Below are 19,873 nucleotides of genomic sequence, written 5' to 3' on the forward strand. Positions count from 1 at the left end.
AGTGCTCCATGAACCATTGAACGACGACCTACGTCAGTCGGCATTGGGGCTATGGTTTTGCGCAGGGGCTAGCCCCAGTCCTAGATCTCCCATTCGTTCAAAGTTGTATGCAGTCACGCTGCAGGCAGGTCAGCTGCCTAGTTCTGGATACAAGAATCTCTCTCAGCCCTGTCAGTAAATCCAGGCCATAGCACAGCCACGAGTGCGTGCGTAGACAATGCTGACGAACAGGCGGAAAGTAAGATGTAGAAAAATTGGAGAGAAGAGAAAGCGTACACCTCGTCACTCATCGTCGTCCTGCCTTTTGTGATAAATCGAATGCAAACACCGAGCGGGTGGCAAGAAGCATTCGATCCTGCGTTTCAATGCACCAGACGTACATTAGAGGTTTGTCGACAGCATTGCGCTTTGCAAATAGCGCGGGCCCGGTATCTTACAGTATTCTACAGTTGCTTGCCGTTATATACATATCTTGTACATGATATACTACCATGATTCGTAATAGATCGTGTGCCGTCGTATCAACAACTGACACTTCCAAGGTTAGCAGGAGTTGTCGCCATCCATAATGCTAGCGCTTCTTCGATCTCAGCGAGCTCGTAGTTGTGAACACTAGGAACGACTTCCTCAAAACATTTCAGAGTATTTTCCTTGAACGTGTGCGCGACGTCTTATTCTTCAGGTATGATTCGATCGACAGCTGTCTTGATTAATATTCATCTCAGGATTGTGATCACATAAACATACCTTTGCCGTTCTCGAGCAAGTACCCCGAGCAGTCAATCTTCCACTCATCACCCCTCACCTTGACCTTGGCGATTCCAAACCTCAGCACAGCGAACTTGAACTTCAAAAAGAAGTTAGTCCACTTCTGATGCACCCAGCGCGCAGAACCCTCCCACACACGCGCCGCAATGTTCATATGTCCCAAGTCATCCCAAAGCTTCTGGCGCTTGAATCGTTCTGCCTCAAGCAGCTCAGCCACCATGGGCTCGGTCTTCTCACTTATTGTCGCTTTGCCCAAATCCGTGTATATGACGCGCTCTTTCAGCCACGGCACCGGCTTGACTACCATGCGCAATTGCATGGGCCCGCCTTGTAAACTAGGAAGGACTTCCAGTGCGCGCATGCGGTTGCTGGGCGCGGTACAGATGTAGCAGCCGATGATGATGAAGCCCACTCCGACCACGACATAGGTTGGTCGGACGAAGAAGGATAGTCCATTGTCTTTAATGTCGTCATTGAACTTGATGGAGAACGCGCCGACACCAATCCATAACGCTCCTGTTCCGTACACCTTCAGATAGTACCACTTGTTCTTGGGCGCTTGGTAGAGGAGGACTGGCTGGCGGGTTTGGACGACTTGGCGGAGGACTGGGTCGCTGCTCACGAATGAGCTGGGTTTCGGTGCGACTACATTGGTCTTGGGGTATTGGTAGCGTCGGAGCACGGAGGATGTGAAGGAACGGTTCTGCCGTATCGTCCGTATCGTGGTGGGTGTGAAGAACGATTCCCGTGTTCCGAAGAGGGCGGCGCGGAGGGATGAGGGGAGGCGGAGGGTGTGTTGGCGCAGGAAGGCATCGAAGCCCCGGGAGAAGGCGGGCATTATGAGAGCAGTGACACGGGTGTTTGATGCAGCGCTATACACCGAGCATACTCCAGCAAGTCAATGCGGCAGTACGTGGGCGTGGGTACCTGGAAGCCGTCGCGATATGTCGGAAAAAGTAGAAGCGGCCCAAGCGCGTCCCGCTCGACACCTCCGAAGCTTGTTCCGCCCAACATTTCCGCCAGCAGATCGGCACCGTCGCTCAACACCCTCCCACTGCCATTGTCTCCGCCCGTCAATTGATTTCCCATGGCTTCGCTCGCCGCGGTATGTAGGGTCTCGGCGCGGGCTGCCTCGCAGCAGTTGCGCAACCAAGGTGCTCGGAGAGGACTTCACTCAAGTCAGGCTTCGCTCGCTGCGCAAAGCTTCAACATGCCTGCGCTTTCACCGACCATGACCGAGGGCAACATCGCGAGTTGGAAGATCAAAGAGGGAGACTCTTTCTCCGCCGGCGACGTGTTGCTCGAGATCGAGACGGACAAGGCGCAGATGGACGTCGAAGCACAGGATGACGGTATCTTGGCAAAGATCACTGTGAGTGGAGAGACATTGTGTTAGTTCAGTTCATGGCTAACAAGGATTCAGGTCCAAGACGGTTCCAAAGCAGTCCAGGTCGGCACACGGATAGCCGTCACAGCAGAGCCCGGCGACGACCTGTCCACCCTCGAGATACCCGCAGAAGAGAGCCCCGCGCCCAAGAAACAGGCCGAAGCGCCCAAGGAGTCCAAGAAAGAGCCTGCGCCGGTACCAAAGGAGGAGCGAACCTCTGCCCCGCCTGCCAAATCCGATGCCTCGAAGAAAGCCTCCAGCGGCAAGGCCTCCAAGCAAACCTACCCGCTATATCCCTCCGTACAACACTTGCTCGAAGTCAACGGTCTGCCAAAGGAGGAGGCTGATAAGATCCCCGCGACTGGTCCTGGCGGCAGGCTGCTCAAGGGAGACGTACTCGCGTACGTTGGACAGATCGAGAACTCCTACCCCTCAGAGCTGGCGAGTCGCTTTACTAAGCTATCGCACCTCGATCTCTCCAACATCAAGCCCATGCCCAAGAAGGAAGCATCAAAGAAGCCGGCAGCCAAGGCACCAGCGGTTGTCGAAGACCTCCCTATCGAGGTAGCACTACCCGTCTCCCTCACCGCAGTAATGGAATGCCAGAAGCGCGTCAAGGACTCAATAGGCGTCTTCCTTCCTCTATCCACATTCGTCGCGCGCGCCGCCGAGCTCGCCAACGAGGATCTTCCCCGCTCGAAGGTCGCAAAGCCAACCGCCGACGAGCTATTCAACGCTGTTCTGGGCCTCGACAAGGTATCATCGAAGTACTCGCGGGGCAACTTCGTCCCAGAAGTCACCGCGCTACCACCCACCACCATCCCCAGCAAGCGCGCCCCAGCACCAAAGTCGGACATCCTCGACATGTTAGCCGGTAAGAAGACTTCCGCTAAGCCTGTTTCGGGCGCAGCAGGTGTCGCGGGTCCCCTCAACGTATTCAGTGTGAGCGTGCCCAAGGGCGACGAGAAGCGTGGTCGCGTTTTCCTCGAGCGCGTAAAGACGGTGCTTGAAGCCGAGCCAGGGCGATTGATCGTTTAGGTGAAGATCGTTGCGCGATTTGTATCATATTGCATCTCTACCTACCTGTTTGGAGGGTGGAGGTACCGGCAGGTAGCCATTCCCACTACACTTCCATGACGAATACCAATTTTTAGACGAATGCTTTATACTTGTTCCTCCCATCGCATGCATGCCCCGGCCTCATCATTAGGTTATCCCTCCAAGTTGAGAAGTCACACGCGCGGTACTTCCCCTAGAGAATCTATTCACGCAACCCCCTCACGTTTCCATTCTATCCCGCGATTCGCTGCGCGCATGTTGTTCTTGACGATCTCATCTTTTGCCGGCCTGGTGCGGAGGGTTTGTAGGTAAGGTGTCGGGGTAAAGTAAAATGCCGCAAAGCTACCGCGTCGCACCAATGCAAAATACCGCAGTTTACTTCGGCGGCTGCGCCTCGCTCTAGTCGTATACATAGGAAGACTGCCCAGACAAAAACAACTTTGGATACATTCTTGATCCTTTGTACTTGCACATTCGTTCTTTCTGTATCTGATGCTAACAGTCACGCCCGAAGCGGTTAGTGCGATGGGTCCCATGAAAGCCCGAGCGCCAGAAGGGAATTCCGTCGCTTGGACTCGCAGCGGTAACGAGGACGTCGCACACTGCAGTTCTCAGAAGATGGGAACGTAGAATGTATGATGTGGTAATCTTCTTTATTATATCTAAGGATCGTAATGCACGTTGTCGTGGTCATGTCTAAGCATTCTATGTGACTAACTTTTGTGCTAGGCAGGTATCATGCTCGCGAAGAGCAAGAAAACCTCCTCGCATACTCCTAGCAGGGCCGCCTCACCCTGCAACATCTCACTTTATACAGTTCCTCCATAGGTAAGGCTCTAAGCCTTCTCCTGCATGTTCTCGCTACCAGCGACAGAAGAGTCGCGGCTGTAGTAGCGACCAAAGGTACGGTCCTCGATGTCCATATTCTTGTCGACCTTTCCATTGCCGTGCTTAGCAGCCATACGGCGGAAGTAGACGCGCTTGCACCACTTCCAGAGCTCGATACCGGCAAAGAAGATACCAGTCTCGACGAAGACGATACCCCACTCCCAGTCGATGGGCGCGTGCTTGAACACAACCGTGTTGAGAACAGGGATGTAGATGAGCGGGAAGAGGAGGACGAAACCGATCATGATGGCCCAGAAGAGGAACTGGTTCCTCCATACATCGAGCATCCACTGGGTGAAGTAGCGCTTGCTGCCAGGCTGCATGCGGAAGAAAGAACGGCGCATATCGATCATCTCCCAGGCGAGGAAGAGAGCGAACCATGTCAGACAGGCGAATGTGCAGGCGCGGGCACGGAAAACCAACTCGCACTGCTCGGAATAGGTCTCGTTGCAGCCCTGACCGAGCTCTCCGTCGCCAAATCCGAAGACGACGAGCACGAAACTGGCCAAGCACAGAAGCGTGATCCAGAGACCATAGACGACCATGTCGACGAGGAACTCCATGGTGAAGATACCCGTCTTGAGGGATTGAGGTGGGCGGTTCAGGATATCAGGGACGGCGCGTTCGAAACCAAGACCCATATCTGGCAATCCAGATGTGGCCATGATAATCCACACAACCTGGACGGGCGCGAGAGGGAAAACGGAGAGACCAGTCCTGTCTTTGAAGGCAAGACCAACGAGAAGTGTACCAGCCTGAGCGACGTTCTCAGCCAAGACGTGCAGCACGAACTTCTGGATGTTGTCGAAGATACGGCGACCTTCTTCAATGGCAGCGAGAATGGATGCGAAGTTGTCGTCTGTGAGGACGATATCAGAGGCTTCCTTGGCGACGTCGGAACCGGCTTGACCCATGGCAATACCAACGTCGGCACGCTTCAGCGAGGGAGAATCGTTGACACCGTCACCAGTCATGGCGCAGAAACGGCCGCGGCGGTGAAGAGCTTCGATCATGCGAACCTTTGTGCTAGGCGCACAACGGGCTACGACCAACGGCAGGACAGGGAGCTCATCGACTTGATCATCCGTGAGTTCATCGAATTCAGAAGCGGTCATGACCAGCGACTTGGCGATATCGGCAGAAATCCTCTTGTAGCGGTCGGCCGATGGCAGAATGTGAACTTCAATGGCGATAGCCTTTGCTGTCTACATAAAGGGTCAGTATATGTTTCAATCGCTTTTTGTAGTCAAGACTTACCTCAGGATGGTCACCAGTCAACATGTGGACCTCGATACCAGCCTCGTGGCATTGGCGGACAGCGACAGCGGATTCGGGACGAGGAGGGTCGTAAAGACCGATGAGACCACGGAAGACAAGGTCGGATTCGACAGAGGTACGCGCAACTTCAGCACCCTTCTCAACTTCGCCGGGGTACTTCTTGCTGGCCAAAGCCAAGACACGGAGACCGAGACTGGCCAGAGCTTGCATGTGGGCAAGGATCTCCTCACGGAACTCGTCGGTGATGGGCTGGGATTGTTCCTTGCCGTCAGCGAGATAGGTGGTACAGCTCTGGATAACGCGCTCGACGGCACCCTTGGTGAAAGCGTAGTTGCCTGAGGCGTGCTTCATGATAACTGACATGCGCTTGACGTCGGAGTCGAATGGAAGCTCAACGAGATCCTCCCAGGTAGCAGAGTCGCCCTTCACGAGATGGCTGCGGTTCATGCCGAATCGGGAGGCGAAAACCTGGATAGCGATTTCGGTTGGATCACCATGAGCCTCCCAGGCGCCTTCATTGTTCTGCTTGACAGCAGCCAAATTAGCCAAAGACGCGACCTTGAGGAATTCACCGAAGCCTTCAATGTTGTGGCCTTCAAGCTTCTCAACACCGAGACGCTCACCACAAGCCTCGCCTCCGGACTTGAGGTCCATCTGGCTAGGAGCAGCGGAGCCGAAACGCACGTGACCAGCGGTGGGATCCTGAGGAGCGGTGGAATCTTCGATGGTGTAGGTTCCAACACCTGGGATCCAAGCACCACGGGCAATCATTTTACCCTGCGTAAGCGTTCCGGTCTTGTCAGAGCAGATATCGGTAACACCACCGAGAGCCTCGAGGGACTTCAGGTTTCGGACGATGACATTGCGCTTAACCATGGACTTGGTACCAGCTGCCATAGTAATTGTGAGCACAACGACCAAACTAGCCGGAATCATGGACAAGCCGGTGGCGACAGCGTAAATGATGACTTCCTGGCGAGAACTGAACTCGTTGGCTGCAAGGACGATGATGGCACACACGACGGCAATGAAGAAGAGCAACACGGCTAGCTTGGAAAGCTTCTTCTGGAGAGGCGTTCCGACATTGAGACCCAAGAAGCGACCAATAGCGTCGGTAGTGGTGAGTGTGTAAGCCTCGAGGTAACGGTGAGGCTTTGCCTTTCCGTTCTCCTTTCGCTTGACGGGTCGGACCTTGGACTTGGTCTCACGGAGCTGGGCAGCGATGGCACCAATTTCGGTGTAGGCACCGGTCGCAAAGACAATTCCCTTGGCTCGGCCCTTGGTGACCGAGGAAGAGCTATAGGCAACGTTGAGACGATCTCCGGGACCAGTCTTCTCTTCAAAAGTGGCGTCCTCTTGCTTGCGAACAGGTAGAGACTCTCCGGTAAGCAGTGCCTCGTCGGTCTCGAAGTTGACGGCGTCAAAGACACGCATATCGGCAGGGATGGTGTCTCCAACCTTGACCTCAATGACATCTCCAGGAACAACGTCGGCGGAAGGGATGGTAACTTGCTGGCCACCGCGGATGAGACGGGCAGTAGGCGAACTGAGGGAGCGTAGGGAATCCATAGTCTTCTCAGCGGACCATTCCTGGAAGAAACCGACGACGATGTTGAGACCAATGACGAAGGCGACAACACCACCTTCGATCCAGGACTTGATACCGAAACTGACAGCCATGGCCATGATGAGGACTAGCGTCATAGCGTTGGCGACCTGCGCGATGAGAATCTTGACTGGGGAGACGCTCTCAGCTTCTCCAAGTTCGTTGGCGCCATAGTCGTCGACACGACGCTTGGCTTCGGAGTCATCAAGACCGTGCCATTCATCGGTCTTCAGCTCGGTCTTGACTTGCTCCAGCGTAAGGCTGTGAGCGGGCGCGGACATTGGCTTGTTGCATTGTCCACTGACGTGACCCTCAAGGGTCGTTTCTTTCTTCCCCATGATTGTGGGTGTTTAGGGATTCAAAAGAGTTGGGGTGTGGATGTTCGGTGTTCGGGTTGTAAAATTGGGTTGGTATGATACGGATATCGGCAAGTCAAGACAGCACTCAGCGTTCCAGTCTTCTGCGAATTCTGGCCCCGTGGACGATAGCCACGTGGACAAATTTGTTGGATTGGGTGTTGAGTTTGGTATTCATAGAGGACCTCAGGAGGGGGCGGGGGTCAGACTCCTCCAGATTTACGCCGTGATTGGCGACTTGTGGGGTTTGTGAGGGTGGGGTTGAGGTTGAAAGATGACGAGGGAAGGAGCTGGCAAGTTTGGAGCAAACGTCAAACGAGAACGAGGTGGTACCGACAACAGGTGGTGAGGAAGAGAAGGAAAGGTCTCAGGCGTCGTGAAGATATATGTTGAGTGGTGGGGATGTCGGTGAAGGAAGTCGGCTCTCTCATGCCAAGGGTTCGCCAGTCCCGCCAAGTACACCATGTCGCGATTCTGGAGGCGAATGCCGGGCTAGCGACCAAAAAACTTCTCCACCCTTGGCAGTGCAGACAGCCATTGAGTGCTCATCACGTTACTGGGGTAGATCGGGTATACGGCATTCCTGGCTTGGCCTTGGCCTTGGCAGGCATCAGGATCTTCTTGAACCTGCCTGTTCGACTCGTCACCTGCAGAACTTTCCGTTTCAACACCGCGGTGGAGCAGACGATAGGCGTTTCGCAGACTCAAGCCTTGCCTAAGCCTTGTCTTGACGCGCTGTGAATGGTCGTATGCGGAGCATCGTGCAGCCTGGCGGAGTCGAGATCCAGCGGAGATTCCCCGGTGCACGGACCTCGTGGTGAAGAAAAGTGTGGAGCGACCTGCCGGAGCCGCGTGTAGATGCACTGCGAACTGGGCGAAATACTGGGCGAGATGTCTGCATGGGCCCTGCACGTGGGCTTGGCCGTTGAGGTGATTGATAGCGCCGTGGCTCGAATGAGTTCTACGCCGTGATGCCCGCGGCTCTAACATGACGTCGTCATGGCACGCCAGGGTCTGCCGCTTGTGTTCTGGAGCCCAGCCTTCTCACGGGCTTAGCTATTGCTTGCTGCTCCCCCAGCCTCTCCAACCAGGACACTGTGACACCTGTCTGTGTAGCATGGCGTCCTCAAACCCCGACGCTGCCCCGTTCTTGCAGTATCACGAGCCCGAAAGTAAGCGCTCCTTGTCACAATCGTTCAGCACCTGCATACCCCGAAACGTCGATCTAGACTAACGCAAGCTTAAGTCGTCGAAATTCTTATCCTGGTATCTTTCTTCACCTTCTTATGGTTGTCGGAGTACGTTTCGGCCAAGGTTATCCGTGCCGGCATCATTGGTCCGATTGCGGTTGGTATCATATATGGCGAGCCGTTGGCGAATATACTCGAACATGATTGGGCTGGTACGCGTCCCTGCTGCAGAAGAGGCCCCCTGTGCGACATTTACTGACTCTGTGCCCCGGTATTTAGAGACGTTTCTATGTCTTGGCTACATTGGCTTGATCTTGATTATCTTCGAGGGCGGTTTGAGCACTCGCCTTGACCTGCTCAAGGCCAACTTCACGCTGTCGATCTGTGGGGCTGCCACAGGCGTACTGTGTCCAATAGGTTTCAGCTACCTGTTGCTGTATCTTGGGTTCGGCTACGGCGCCGTCGAGACCTTCATCATCGGCGCTGCTCTGAGCACGACAAGTCTGGGCACCACCTTTGCCGTTATCTCAAGCGCCTCCAAGGATGTCGATCTCAGCCAGACCAAGGTCGGCGCGGTGCTTGTCAGCGCTGCAGTCATTGACGATGTGACAGGTCTTGTCATGTCAAGTGTCATCCACGACCTGGGTGATGTCGCGTCCGGTGGAAATGTCAACTTGGGATGGCTGATCGGCCGGCCTATCCTCGCATCTGCGGCCATGGCAATACTTACCCCAGTACTCACCAAATGGGTCTTTGCGCCTCTGTTCCGGAGATACGTCGAGAGGCATTTTCACAAGTTCGACCACTTGTCGAACATTATGCTAATGATTCTGGTGCTATCAGCCTTCATCTCAATTGCAGCCTTCGCAGGGACCTCCATCCTATTCGGAGCTTTCCTCGCTGGCGCCTTTTTGACGTATCTTCCTTCTACGCACCCAGAAGGTCCCTTTGTGGTTATGAGCCGCGAAGAGGGCGAGCGCTCCAAGGACAAGTCGCCCACTTTCGTGCACACCTTTGAAGTATACTGTTTGGACGCGCAGCAGTATGTATTGGGACCTCTGTTCTTTGCTAGTATAGGATTTGCCATTCCGTTCTTGGATCTTTGGACGGGAGAAGCCATCTGGAAAGGTGTTGTTTACACCCTACTCATGCTGGTTGGTAAGGCGCTCGTTGGAGTCTGGATCCCTATCTGGGGTGCCGCAACGCACGATCCGAAGAAAGCGCAAGAAGCACAAAACGAAGCATCCGCGGCCGAGAATGGAAACAACCTCGAGAAGGTCACTTCGTCGCCTTACTCTCCAACACGCAAAGCTGCGGTACAGTCGGCCGTCTCGCCCATGCTTTTGCTGGGCATGGCCATGGTCGCCCGTGGAGAAATCGGTCTACTAATCGTGGAAATCGGCTACAACAACACGCCCTATGTCTCTGCGGAGGGCTTTATAACAGCCATATGGGCTATCTTGCTGAACACAATCATTGGGCCCGTATGTGTTGGCTTGGCCGTCAAGTACAGAGGTGCTAAGATCGGCAAAGGACCTTGGGGCTTGGTACCAGGCCCAAACCAGGCTATTGAAGATGAGATGAACCGGAGGAGAGAGTCGCGTATGAATGACCAAATGCAAGAGGAGGGAGAAGCGAGAATGGAGGCGCATCGTAATAGTCGCATGGGTTGATTCACGAGTTGCACCAGAGATGAGGATTTGCAAGACAAGCAAAAGTAAATTTATCGCGCCGACGCATGTTGTATAATGTTTATGTAATAAGTACCGTACAGTAATACTTGAATGATACCTTGCTACTGCGAGTTTACCAAACACGTTTTCTCAGCCACACAAATCATGTGATATAGAAGATAACCTATCAACACGTCGCCGAAGATAGCGATTGCTGTGCGATAATGAACCCGTAAGCCTGCATATCCAGATTCAACGCGGAGGAAACACCCCGCCCATCTCCAAAGGGAACTTCACACCAACATGAAGTTCTAACTCAAGGTCTCCTCACCTATTCCTATCCACCAGAATACCCCAGCGTAACTTCCGCCGAACACACCAATCTCGCACCTTAACCAACCAGCACAATATGCACATACTCCTGCTGCGAATCCTCTACCTCGCCTTCATGGCCACCCAGTTCTACGCATTAGCCTTCCACTTCAAATCTCCGCCCTCTGGACTCGTGCATCCGTATTCCATCCACCTACTCGCGCTCGTCTCATGTGTAGCGGGAACACTATCAGCAGTACCGCTCCTTTTTGCCGCATCATCCCCAATCTCTACTCCAACGACCACAACAATCTTGGGGACAACAATGGCATCCGCTTTCCTCCTTAGCAGCATACTGTTATTCACATGGATGGCGCTAACAACGCGGCCCGGGACATTCGCCGTAATCTACGGTCGTGTAACACCACAACACGTCATTGACACGGGTCCGTATAACTACACCCGGCATCCGACGTATGTGGCTTATGCGTTTGGGTGGGTGGGCGCTGTGGTGTATGTTTTGGGTGCGTGCTTGCCGGATTACTTGTTGCATGGACGTGATGTTAGTGGTGCGTGGATATCTATGCCGGTGAGGGCTGTGGGGCTTGTGGGAGCGGTTGTAGTGCTTTTGTGGTTGTATAGGATTGGAGCGGTGTTGGAGGAAGAGCAGTTTTTGGGGTATGAGGGGACTGTTGGTGGGGAGAAGACGGAGGAGGGAGTTAAAGGGGAGTATTTGGCGTATGTGAGGAGGGTGAGGTGGAGGTGGATTCCGGGGGTTGTGTGATTGAGTCTAAAGAGGTAGGGATGGGTGAGAGATGTCATCTTGTCGGCATGTCATGTGTTTCCTAACTTCTTGGGCAGTCAGATAGCACGAATCTCTGGGATACCCCGACGGAACAAGTGACATGACATATATGAATATACTTGCGAAAAACAAAAATTAATGATTGAACTAGCGGATGCTGTACGTCGGCGGAAATTCGCCTGCGCCTTTGCAATTTAATTTACAAGATGATGTTCTCAGAAAAGACGAAGCAGAAGAAGTCACCCCATCGTAGAGTCGACTAGAAGCTAGGGGCGTTGAGTGCCATGACACACAACAGACCAGAGACGAGACCGGCGGCGGGTAGGGTCATGACCTGAGAATGTTAGAGACAAAGAACCAAAGCATTGGGGAATCAACTTACCCAACCCATGAAGATGAAAGCGAGTTGGCGCCAATTGACGGCACCAAGATCGTAGTTCATCAAAGCCACACCAACCGCTGATCCAGTCAGACACTGGGTGGTTGATACTGGGAGACCAAGCCGAGATGCCAGCAAAACGGTAACAGCAGCGCCAAGTTCGACAGAGAAGCCGCGGGTAGGCGACATCTGAGTGATCTTGTTACCAAGGGCACGAACGATGTGATATCCGTAGAACCTATTGTTCTGTTAGTATATGTTTCACATGTTGTTTATACAAGGTCTGTACTTACCAGAAACCAAGACCAAGTAGGAGACCAGCTACTACCAAGAACCAAACGGGAGTAGGCGAGCGAGTAGCCACCTCTCCAGCAAGGTATGTCTGATAGACAGCGGCCCAGGGTCCGACAGCATTGGCTACGTCGTTGGAGCCGTGAGCGATGGACATCATCATAGCTGATACGACCTGGCAGTACGTCCACAGATGTTCGACACGAACGTCGTAACGGATAGCCTTGGAGTGGATGGCGCGCAGAAGATCGTTGTCGTGTGTGATGACGTCGCAGGTGACACCCCTGAGGAAACCGAACTTGGCATATGCCCACCACTTCTGAGGGTTAACCCATGAGAGATGCTGAACAGGAACGATCCAGCGCTCGTAGGGCTCCGGCGTCTTCAGCTTGCGGGTGGGTGCAGTGGTGCTTTCTTCTACGCGTGTCTTTTCGGGGTCGCTGGGAAGGACGCCACCGTCCTTGGTCGAACCGGAGGGCGATCCAGCATCCACTTTCTTGATCTCATCATCGCTGGCGGAACCGGACACAGCATGCTTTGCGTTGGTGCCAGCATGGACTTCGCCGTAGGCATCCTCGTAGTAATCGGTGACGTATTCGTTGCCTTTGCCTGGCCAGAAAAGAGTAGTGCTCTCTTTGAGGAGTAGAGGGCCCAAAATCACATGCCAGATCCGGACGCGGGGGTCCTTCATGATGAGCTTGCGCTTGAAGAACGGGATAAAGAAGATATAGCAGATTGCCAAGCATCCAAAGAATACTCCCAAGATGATACCAGCAGCTTTGCCAGCACCGAATTCTTCGAGGGAGGGGGCAGTAGGCGCTTCAACGACAATGAATAGAGCCAAGATAGCTCCTGTCATGGCGAAGTAGAAGGGGATGAGGCGCATGGCGTGCTTGAAAGGGTCTTTGCGTTCGAGAACCGAGTACTTGACGGTGCCGAAGATGATCGCGGAAAAGGCACCAGCAATCAGAGGCGCGATACCCCAAGAAGCAGCGACCTGTGACACCGAGCCAGACTCCCACGCCCATTTGACGGGGGCCTGGCTAGCAAATCCGACTCCAATTAGAGCGCCTACCACAGTCTGCGTAGTTGAGACTGGCATTCCCCAATGCGTGGCTAGCATCAACCAGAAAGCACTACCAACCTCTGTTCCGTTTTAGCTCAACCTCTTCACTTGAATCAGAAAACTCACCAGCACACCCCATGGCCAACATGAGCGCACCCGGATTGCCCTCGAAGCGGTCGATCGAGATAATGCCGTTCTTGATGGTTGAGGTCACACGTGCTCCAAGTGCAACAGCGCCAATGAACTCTGTGACCACAGCAAGAGGTCCGACCTGGACCATAGTCAGGGTACGGGCGGCGACCGAAGTGGCATACGCGTTGGCGACATCGTTGGCGCCGTTTCCGAAGGCGGAGAAGACAAAGGCAATGGTGGTGATTGCAAGAATCCAATCATACTTGGCTGTGACTGGAGACGCCATCTTGAGTGTGCAGATGCAGAGCTGTGTTTGACAGAACCCTGGTTCCTGGGACCATGGCTAGTCTTATATGATCAGAGTACATGTAGCACATGGCAGTGCAGGGCGTCGGCTTGATGCCGAGCTTGAAGTGACCGGCGTTGCCCAGAAGACAAGATATGGCAAGGTGGGCGCCGAGTGTCTGGCGACGGCTGGCATCGCACATATATGAATTTCAGCCACTGGGGCGCGGTGTTACCACCATGTTCTTGCTGATGGTGAGGCTCCGCCAAGTGCATGAGACGTGCCCAGAGATTCCGCTGTCTTGTCTCCGCCTTGGAGCGGCCGCAAGCAGCAAGAATTTTCGGCCAATAGGCTTGTATAACTCAGACACGCATTGAAGCAGTTGGCTATCAAGACCGCGCGTACTCCGAGATGGCAACGAGGCCTTGTCTTGAGATGGCAGCTGTGGGATCAATCAGCGCATTGGAGCGGCCGTGCTCTGGCACGGCGGAAGGCGCTACCAGAGCCATGGTCCAGAATACAGAGAGCAGTGGCATCGAATCGCTGGTAAGAAGCGACATTGCGATATATACTGGTGGTCGCTGGTTGTGGTTGCCAGCTTGGAGGGAAGGTGGAGTCGGTGGAATGGCCCTTGCGCTGTCGTCACAGCTGACGCAGCTGCATAGCTGTCTTTGCGGAGAATTCCACTGCAATGGCTCGGGAGGGTTCGAAAATTTCTGCGACATGTTCACCTGTTCTGAAGACGTGCGCGATACAGCAGTCGTCTTTCACTCATCTTTTGACTCTTCTGGGCCATGGTTCCCGGGTGTCCGCGTGCAATCAGACTAGTGATCCGAGAGCTGAATGGAGGCAGGCACGCAGACGGTGCGAAAGCGATGTCGCACAGCAGGAGAAGGCGTCTGGATAGCCATGGTAACACTTGCGCCTGATCTGCAGATAGATGACAGCCGCCCTGCGCCGGTGCTTCAGGTACCATAAGAACTGGTCTTAAGATCGCGTGTGCCTGGGCGATGGTAACGCTAAAGCTTGACAGCGCACCGATCCGGGGTAAAGGGCCATAGCCAGCGACACAGAGCCTCATGGGGACCGGCAGCTGCAGCGATACCGACGATGTCCATGCGCCGCGTTGATTAACTATTCCCGGAGAGCGGTTCATGGATCGGTGCGCAACGGTACGCGACTGAGGCTCATTTCTAGAGTGTTCCAAGGTTCTCTATATAGAATCTGACAGGGGCTGCAGGTGATGAGGCGAGCTCGGGAAGCAGACAGCACGGAAGCAGCGGTAAGAGCCTCTGCGCAGAGTAAGCCACAGGATGAATGGAAGCAATCAGGTTTCCAGAATCAGGAGTCAATTCATTAAACTCAAGATCCCCTTAGACCGTGAGCAGTTGCGCTCGGGGTGTTTGTTCGCAGCCGCGCCTTCCCCACGCTTTCTCCGACCCCCGCCAATGGCTCGCAATTAAAAATTAGCTTACCTCCGAGCTCGCTGCCAGCCGCGAGCTGTCGTCGACGGCGTAGAGGCCGACTCACCCCATCCGCGTCGCTACACCCTCCCTCACTAATACCTGGCCCCAACCCGGTCAATTGCAACCACCGTTTGCTTCCCGGGCTGCTGTCATCCCCTCACTATGGCGACCGTCACGGAAGAAGTACGCGAGGTGCTGCTGGGCACCACCGACGAGCCCCAGCTGTCGCAGCTCACGCGCGCCGCCTTTATGAAGCATGCCCAGAAGGACGAGTCAGGCGACTACTACCTCGACCAGGACCAGTTCATCACAGCTGTCGCGCCCGAGGGCGAGGACTTCGTAAGCAGGGCTGTCTGCAATGTGTCGAGTCAAGCAAGCTAATGACGTGCCCGCCTCCAGCACAAGATCAAGCGGTTCCAGTATGGCATCCTCTTCCAGGTCGCCGATCGCGACCAGAAGGGCAAGGTCAGCATGCACGACTGGTCCGTCTTCCAGAACCTGCTCGCCAAACCCGACGCTGAGTACGAGGTCGTCTTCCGCTTCTTCGACAAGCAGCGCACCGGCTACATCAACTTTGACGACTTCTACGAGACATGGAAGGCGCACAAGACCGAGGACAGCCTGCCCTTCGACTGGGAGGGCGGCTGGGCCTCGCTGTACATTGGTTCCAAGAAGCACAGGCACACGATGACCTACCCGCAGTTCGCCCAGCTGCTGCGAGGGCTGCAGGGCGAGCGGGTACGTCAGGGCTTCACCTTTTTTGACAAGAACAAGGACGGCTTCATCGAGCCAGAGCATTTCCAGCGCATAATACGCGAGACTGCGAGCCACAAGCTTTCCGACTACCTCCTCGAGAACCTGCCCACCCTCTGCAACATCTCGGTTGGCAGCAAGATCTCCTACGCCAACGTGCGCGCCTTCCAGAACGTCATCCAGCAGATGGACATGATAGAGCTTATCATCCGCAATGCCACACAGAAGAGCTCTGACGGCAAGATCACCCGCACAGATTTCCTCAACGAGGCCGCCCGGATAAGTCGCTTCAACCTCTACACACCCATGGAGGCAGACATTCTCTTCCACTTCGCCGGGCTCGACGAGGCGTCTGGGCGACTTGGTCTGCGAGACTTTGCCCGCGTGCTCGACCCGTCCTGGCACAGGGCAGGCTCGTTGGCAGCTCAGGGTATCTCCGAGTCTGGGCAAAAGGTCTTTGCGACCACAAAATCGATATGGCACGACATCCTAGAGTCAGTCCATCACTTCGCCCTCGGTTCGTTGGCTGGTGCGTTTGGTGCCTTCATGGTCTATCCCATCGACCTGGTCAAGACAAGAATGCAGAACCAGAGGAGCTCAGGCGTCGGGCACGTCCTGTATAAGAACTCGCTCGACTGCGCAAAGAAGGTCATCAAGAATGAGGGTTTCAAGGGTCTCTACTCTGGAGTCCTGCCCCAGCTCGTTGGTGTAGCGCCCGAGAAGGCTATCAAGCTCACGGTCAACGATCTTGTCCGTGGCAAGATGACGGACAAGTCAACAGGCCAAATCAAGTTCACCGCCGAGATGTTGGCGGGTGGAACCGCGGGTGCTTGCCAAGTTGTGAGTTACTACCTACTTGCACTTCCTCTATTGGCAGCAAGTACTAACACACTATTCTAGGTTTTCACAAACCCTCTCGAGATTGTCAAGATTCGGTTACAAATTCAGGGTGAACTTTCCAAGAACGTCGAGGGTGTTCCCAGGCGGTCTGCCATGTGGATCGTCCGCAACTTAGGTCTCGTCGGTCTCTACAAGGGAGCTAGCGCATGTCTCCTGCGTGACGGTATGTTCTGCCCTCTCACACCTTCCGGATGTCGCTGACCGCCTGCATAGTCCCCTTCTCTGCCATCTACTTCCCCACCTACAGCCATCTGAAGAGAGACGTCTTCGGCGAGAGCCCGCAAAAGTCGCTCGGTGTCCTACAAATGCTGAGCGCTGGTGCCATCGCGGGTATGCCTGCAGCGTACCTGACCACACCGTGCGACGTGATCAAGACTAGGTTACAAGTAGAGGCGCGCAAGGGCGAAGTTGCATACACTGGCCTGCGCCACGCAGCGTCGACCATCTGGAAGGAGGAAGGCTTCAAGGCCTTCTTCAAGGGTGGTCCCGCCCGTATCATGCGCTCGTCACCGCAATTCGGTTTCACACTGGCTGGCTATGAGGTTCTACAGCGAGGTAAGTCTTGCATCGCACCGTGATGCGCAGATTGGCCACTGACATGTCCGCAGCTCTCCCGATGCCGGGCTCTAGCCACGATTCGGCAAGCTTGGAGCCATCCGTCGGCCTTGAAGAGGCAACGGCGCCGCTGCCGTACCTGCGCAGCCGCAACGCGCTCAAGGTGATTCTCGATCTCGACGAGAACTTTGGTCGACCCAAGCTCCCCGCTGGCACCAGGTTTAGTGGAATCCCTGGATTTGGCAAGAAGCCGGAAGCGTGATGGCGGCATGCACGTGCTTAGCCGATGTGCGTTATTGCGGGCGAGGATAAAACGGGATTGGACGATTTATGGGTGGGATACCGTTTCTGGCGCCAACAACAGCTTTATCAGCCACGATTTGTTTTTGGGCGTTGATCTACCGAGGAGCATGTTTTTACTCGCCGGTGCCAGTGACTGTGGGGGTGGGCGTGTCTGTCACATTTCTGTTGGAGCATTTCTCAGCGGCACAGTAGTAGACAAGAGCGCATGCAGCATAAGACTGTACGATAGGCGATCGGTGGCATTTGACAGCGGGCGGAGAGGGGAAGAGGGATGCAGTGCATGCTGTCGTTAGCCACGCATGCACATGTAGTCGATAGAACAGGAGGATTACCCATGGCAGTTAATCTAAGCGTCGAGGTCCATCCAAGTGCGGCCGGGCAAGCGAAGGTGAAGCCGCAGCAGGGCAACGCACCACGCCGCACGCACGTCGTGCCGCGAGTATCCCACTGACAAATGCCACGCAGCGGAAGAATTAGCAGAGACGTCGGGAGGCTATTGAGTTCGTGTTAGGGCAGCTGCAGGTTCGCAATAGGGCCGATGGAGGCTTCTCGTTCTTGGGCGTGCGTTGAGGCGGGGCTGGGCTCGGTCCCCGTGGAGTAGCTCTGGAGCCCTGGAGGCCTGTGGGGTCCCAGAGCAGCTAGCGGCCCTCGGTGCGGGGATGGCAAACTTCGGTGGGAGCCTCATAAAAACTGGATTGGATTAGAGCCTCGCGCGCTGTAGGTAAGCTGGGGCTGCGCCTCGCAGGAGCTTGGGGGAGGGCGACGGCGACTGGCGCGACGGCAGCACAGTGACTCTGGCTGGATCTATTGACTTGCACACACAACCCTCATCTTCGCTGCCCAATTCCTGCCACCCCGTGCTGTCTCCCGCACGCTGACCTAGCACCCCGACTTCCGCCTGTTCCAGCGTCCGCATCAAGGCCGTCCAGCCAACAAGCCCCCGCAAGTCAGCCTCCTCATCCGCCGCAGTCCCTCCAAGGCCAGCCGTCCATCCTCCTCCTCGATGCTGTAAGGGCAGACGAGGCTCGCACACAGCTACCCACCTCTATGCTATTCGTGACCGCACGCCCGTCCCATCTGCGCCTGCGCGAGTTGATGTTTGCGATCGGCAGGCCCCTTCGACACCGCCTTGAGGCTGAAAAAGAGCCGTCGCACTGGCACCCTCGGGTATGTTTTCCACCGCGCAGAGCCGCTTCACCGTTGGCGTCGCTACTTTGCATCATATCTCCACATATAATTCGCGATTCATGCTTCTGCTCGCTGCATTCCCACCCCGATGACCAACAACCCGTCTTTTCCACCCTCTCACCCCTGCTCTGCCCCAGTCGCTCGACCCGAGCGCCTCTAGCCCAACTCGCATCCGACAGCACCCCAGCTTTTCTCATTTCTGTCACCATCCCACAGACACGCAGCCCCAGCACTTTCCGCCTCCATCGTTGCGAGAAGAATGCAGCCCATGGTCATGCTGACTCTCCTCCAGACAGCGATTCAAGACTGGTCTTGCTGTGCCACCCGCTCTCTTCACCGCCGCCTGGGGCTATCTCTGGGAGCCTTTGCTGAACGATCGTTGGGATAATCGCCAGTTCATTCCACCTAATTAACAACCATCTTCCTATACCGCCGAATCTGCTGTCCAGATGCAGGTGCTCGACGCCATCCAATCCGTGGAACCAGTGGAATACTACCAGGACGACGACCATTTCTCCAAATCACCACTCTTGGAAGCTCGTGTTGTAAAGGCAACACCATCTCCGACGCCGCAGCCACACGTGACACCAGTCATCCGTCACCTACCCAACCGACAGAGTGTCAGTCCTCCTCCATCTCGAAATCGGAAAAGGCCTAACAAACATAAGCCCCGAACTCGCCCCACCCAAGGGGACTGGGTGCTCATTCGTGAGATGGACCCAAACCGGCCAGACATTGCACAAAAAGCAAGCGAGCAGGCCTTGAACTCCGACTCTGATTCGCACTGCTCTGAGGATGACGACATGCCTGATGCCGACTCTCCCGGCACGGCAACGGCACCGTCCGTCTCCAACAATGGCCAGCCAGTGCCACCAAATGCTCGTCCTGCCAACTCAGCACCTACTCTGCAGGAAGTGCTTAGCTCAGCACCTGATTCAAAAGCGACAGCTACCCACAGAGACTCAGTGATCGAAGACGAAACTACTAGGCCTTTCGGATTTGCAGCAGATAGGCGCACATCTCAAGCTTCAGCAGTTCATGTAGCACCAAACGGCGTGCATCCCAGTTCAAATGGAACCGATCGAACACTGTCTATATCGTCCGCCTTGTCGAACGCATCGTTGTACCCACCAAGCCAGCCACCTCGAGGCTTGCCCAATGGCCATCCCCAAGGCAATGATCCAGCACCATCTCTTGGTCTAACAATTCCGCAAAGGGGAGGACTTCCGGCA

At 55.1% G+C, this 19,873-nt stretch overlaps 6 protein-coding genes across 6 annotated transcripts; 3 read left to right on the top strand and 3 right to left on the bottom strand.

Annotated features, from left to right (window-relative positions):
• Positions 1-671: 671 nt before the first annotated feature.
• J4E79_000650 (uncharacterized protein) lies at positions 672-1,606 on the bottom strand (the record flags this gene model as incomplete). Its single annotated transcript, XM_049349566.1, has 2 exons — positions 672-700; positions 748-1,606. The coding sequence occupies 2 exons, from the start codon at positions 1,604-1,606 to the stop codon at positions 672-674; spliced, it is 888 nt and encodes a 295-aa protein (XP_049216353.1).
• Positions 1,607-1,978: 372 nt separating this feature from the next.
• On the top strand, positions 1,979-3,193 carry J4E79_000651 (uncharacterized protein; the record flags this gene model as incomplete). Its single annotated transcript, XM_049349567.1, has 2 exons — positions 1,979-2,140; positions 2,192-3,193. The coding sequence occupies 2 exons, from the start codon at positions 1,979-1,981 to the stop codon at positions 3,191-3,193; spliced, it is 1,164 nt and encodes a 387-aa protein (XP_049216354.1).
• Positions 3,194-4,050: 857 nt separating this feature from the next.
• On the bottom strand, positions 4,051-7,324 carry J4E79_000652 (uncharacterized protein; the record flags this gene model as incomplete). Its single annotated transcript, XM_049349568.1, has 2 exons — positions 4,051-5,307; positions 5,360-7,324. 2 exons carry the CDS (start codon positions 7,322-7,324, stop codon positions 4,051-4,053), a joined length of 3,222 nt encoding a protein of 1,073 aa, XP_049216355.1.
• Positions 7,325-8,459: 1,135 nt separating this feature from the next.
• J4E79_000653 (uncharacterized protein) lies at positions 8,460-10,205 on the top strand (the record flags this gene model as incomplete). Its single annotated transcript, XM_049349569.1, has 3 exons — positions 8,460-8,514; positions 8,589-8,744; positions 8,812-10,205. 3 exons carry the CDS (start codon positions 8,460-8,462, stop codon positions 10,203-10,205), a joined length of 1,605 nt encoding a protein of 534 aa, XP_049216356.1.
• A 1,376-nt stretch (positions 10,206-11,581) lies between these two features.
• On the bottom strand, positions 11,582-13,476 carry J4E79_000654 (uncharacterized protein; the record flags this gene model as incomplete). Its single annotated transcript, XM_049349570.1, has 4 exons — positions 11,582-11,656; positions 11,705-11,939; positions 11,995-13,138; positions 13,185-13,476. 4 exons carry the CDS (start codon positions 13,474-13,476, stop codon positions 11,582-11,584), a joined length of 1,746 nt encoding a protein of 581 aa, XP_049216357.1.
• A 1,628-nt stretch (positions 13,477-15,104) lies between these two features.
• J4E79_000655 (uncharacterized protein) lies at positions 15,105-17,412 on the top strand (the record flags this gene model as incomplete). The annotated part of the gene is made up of 5 exons (XM_049349571.1): positions 15,105-15,281; positions 15,342-16,535; positions 16,596-16,758; positions 16,809-17,150; positions 17,204-17,412. The coding sequence occupies 5 exons, from the start codon at positions 15,105-15,107 to the stop codon at positions 17,410-17,412; spliced, it is 2,085 nt and encodes a 694-aa protein (XP_049216358.1).
• Positions 17,413-19,873: the final 2,461 nt, after the last annotated feature.

Source organism: Alternaria viburni, assembly GCF_023758015.1.
Source record: "Alternaria viburni strain BMP 2772 chromosome Unknown scaffold_1, whole genome shotgun sequence".
NCBI classification, from domain to species: domain Eukaryota; kingdom Fungi; phylum Ascomycota; class Dothideomycetes; order Pleosporales; family Pleosporaceae; genus Alternaria; species Alternaria viburni.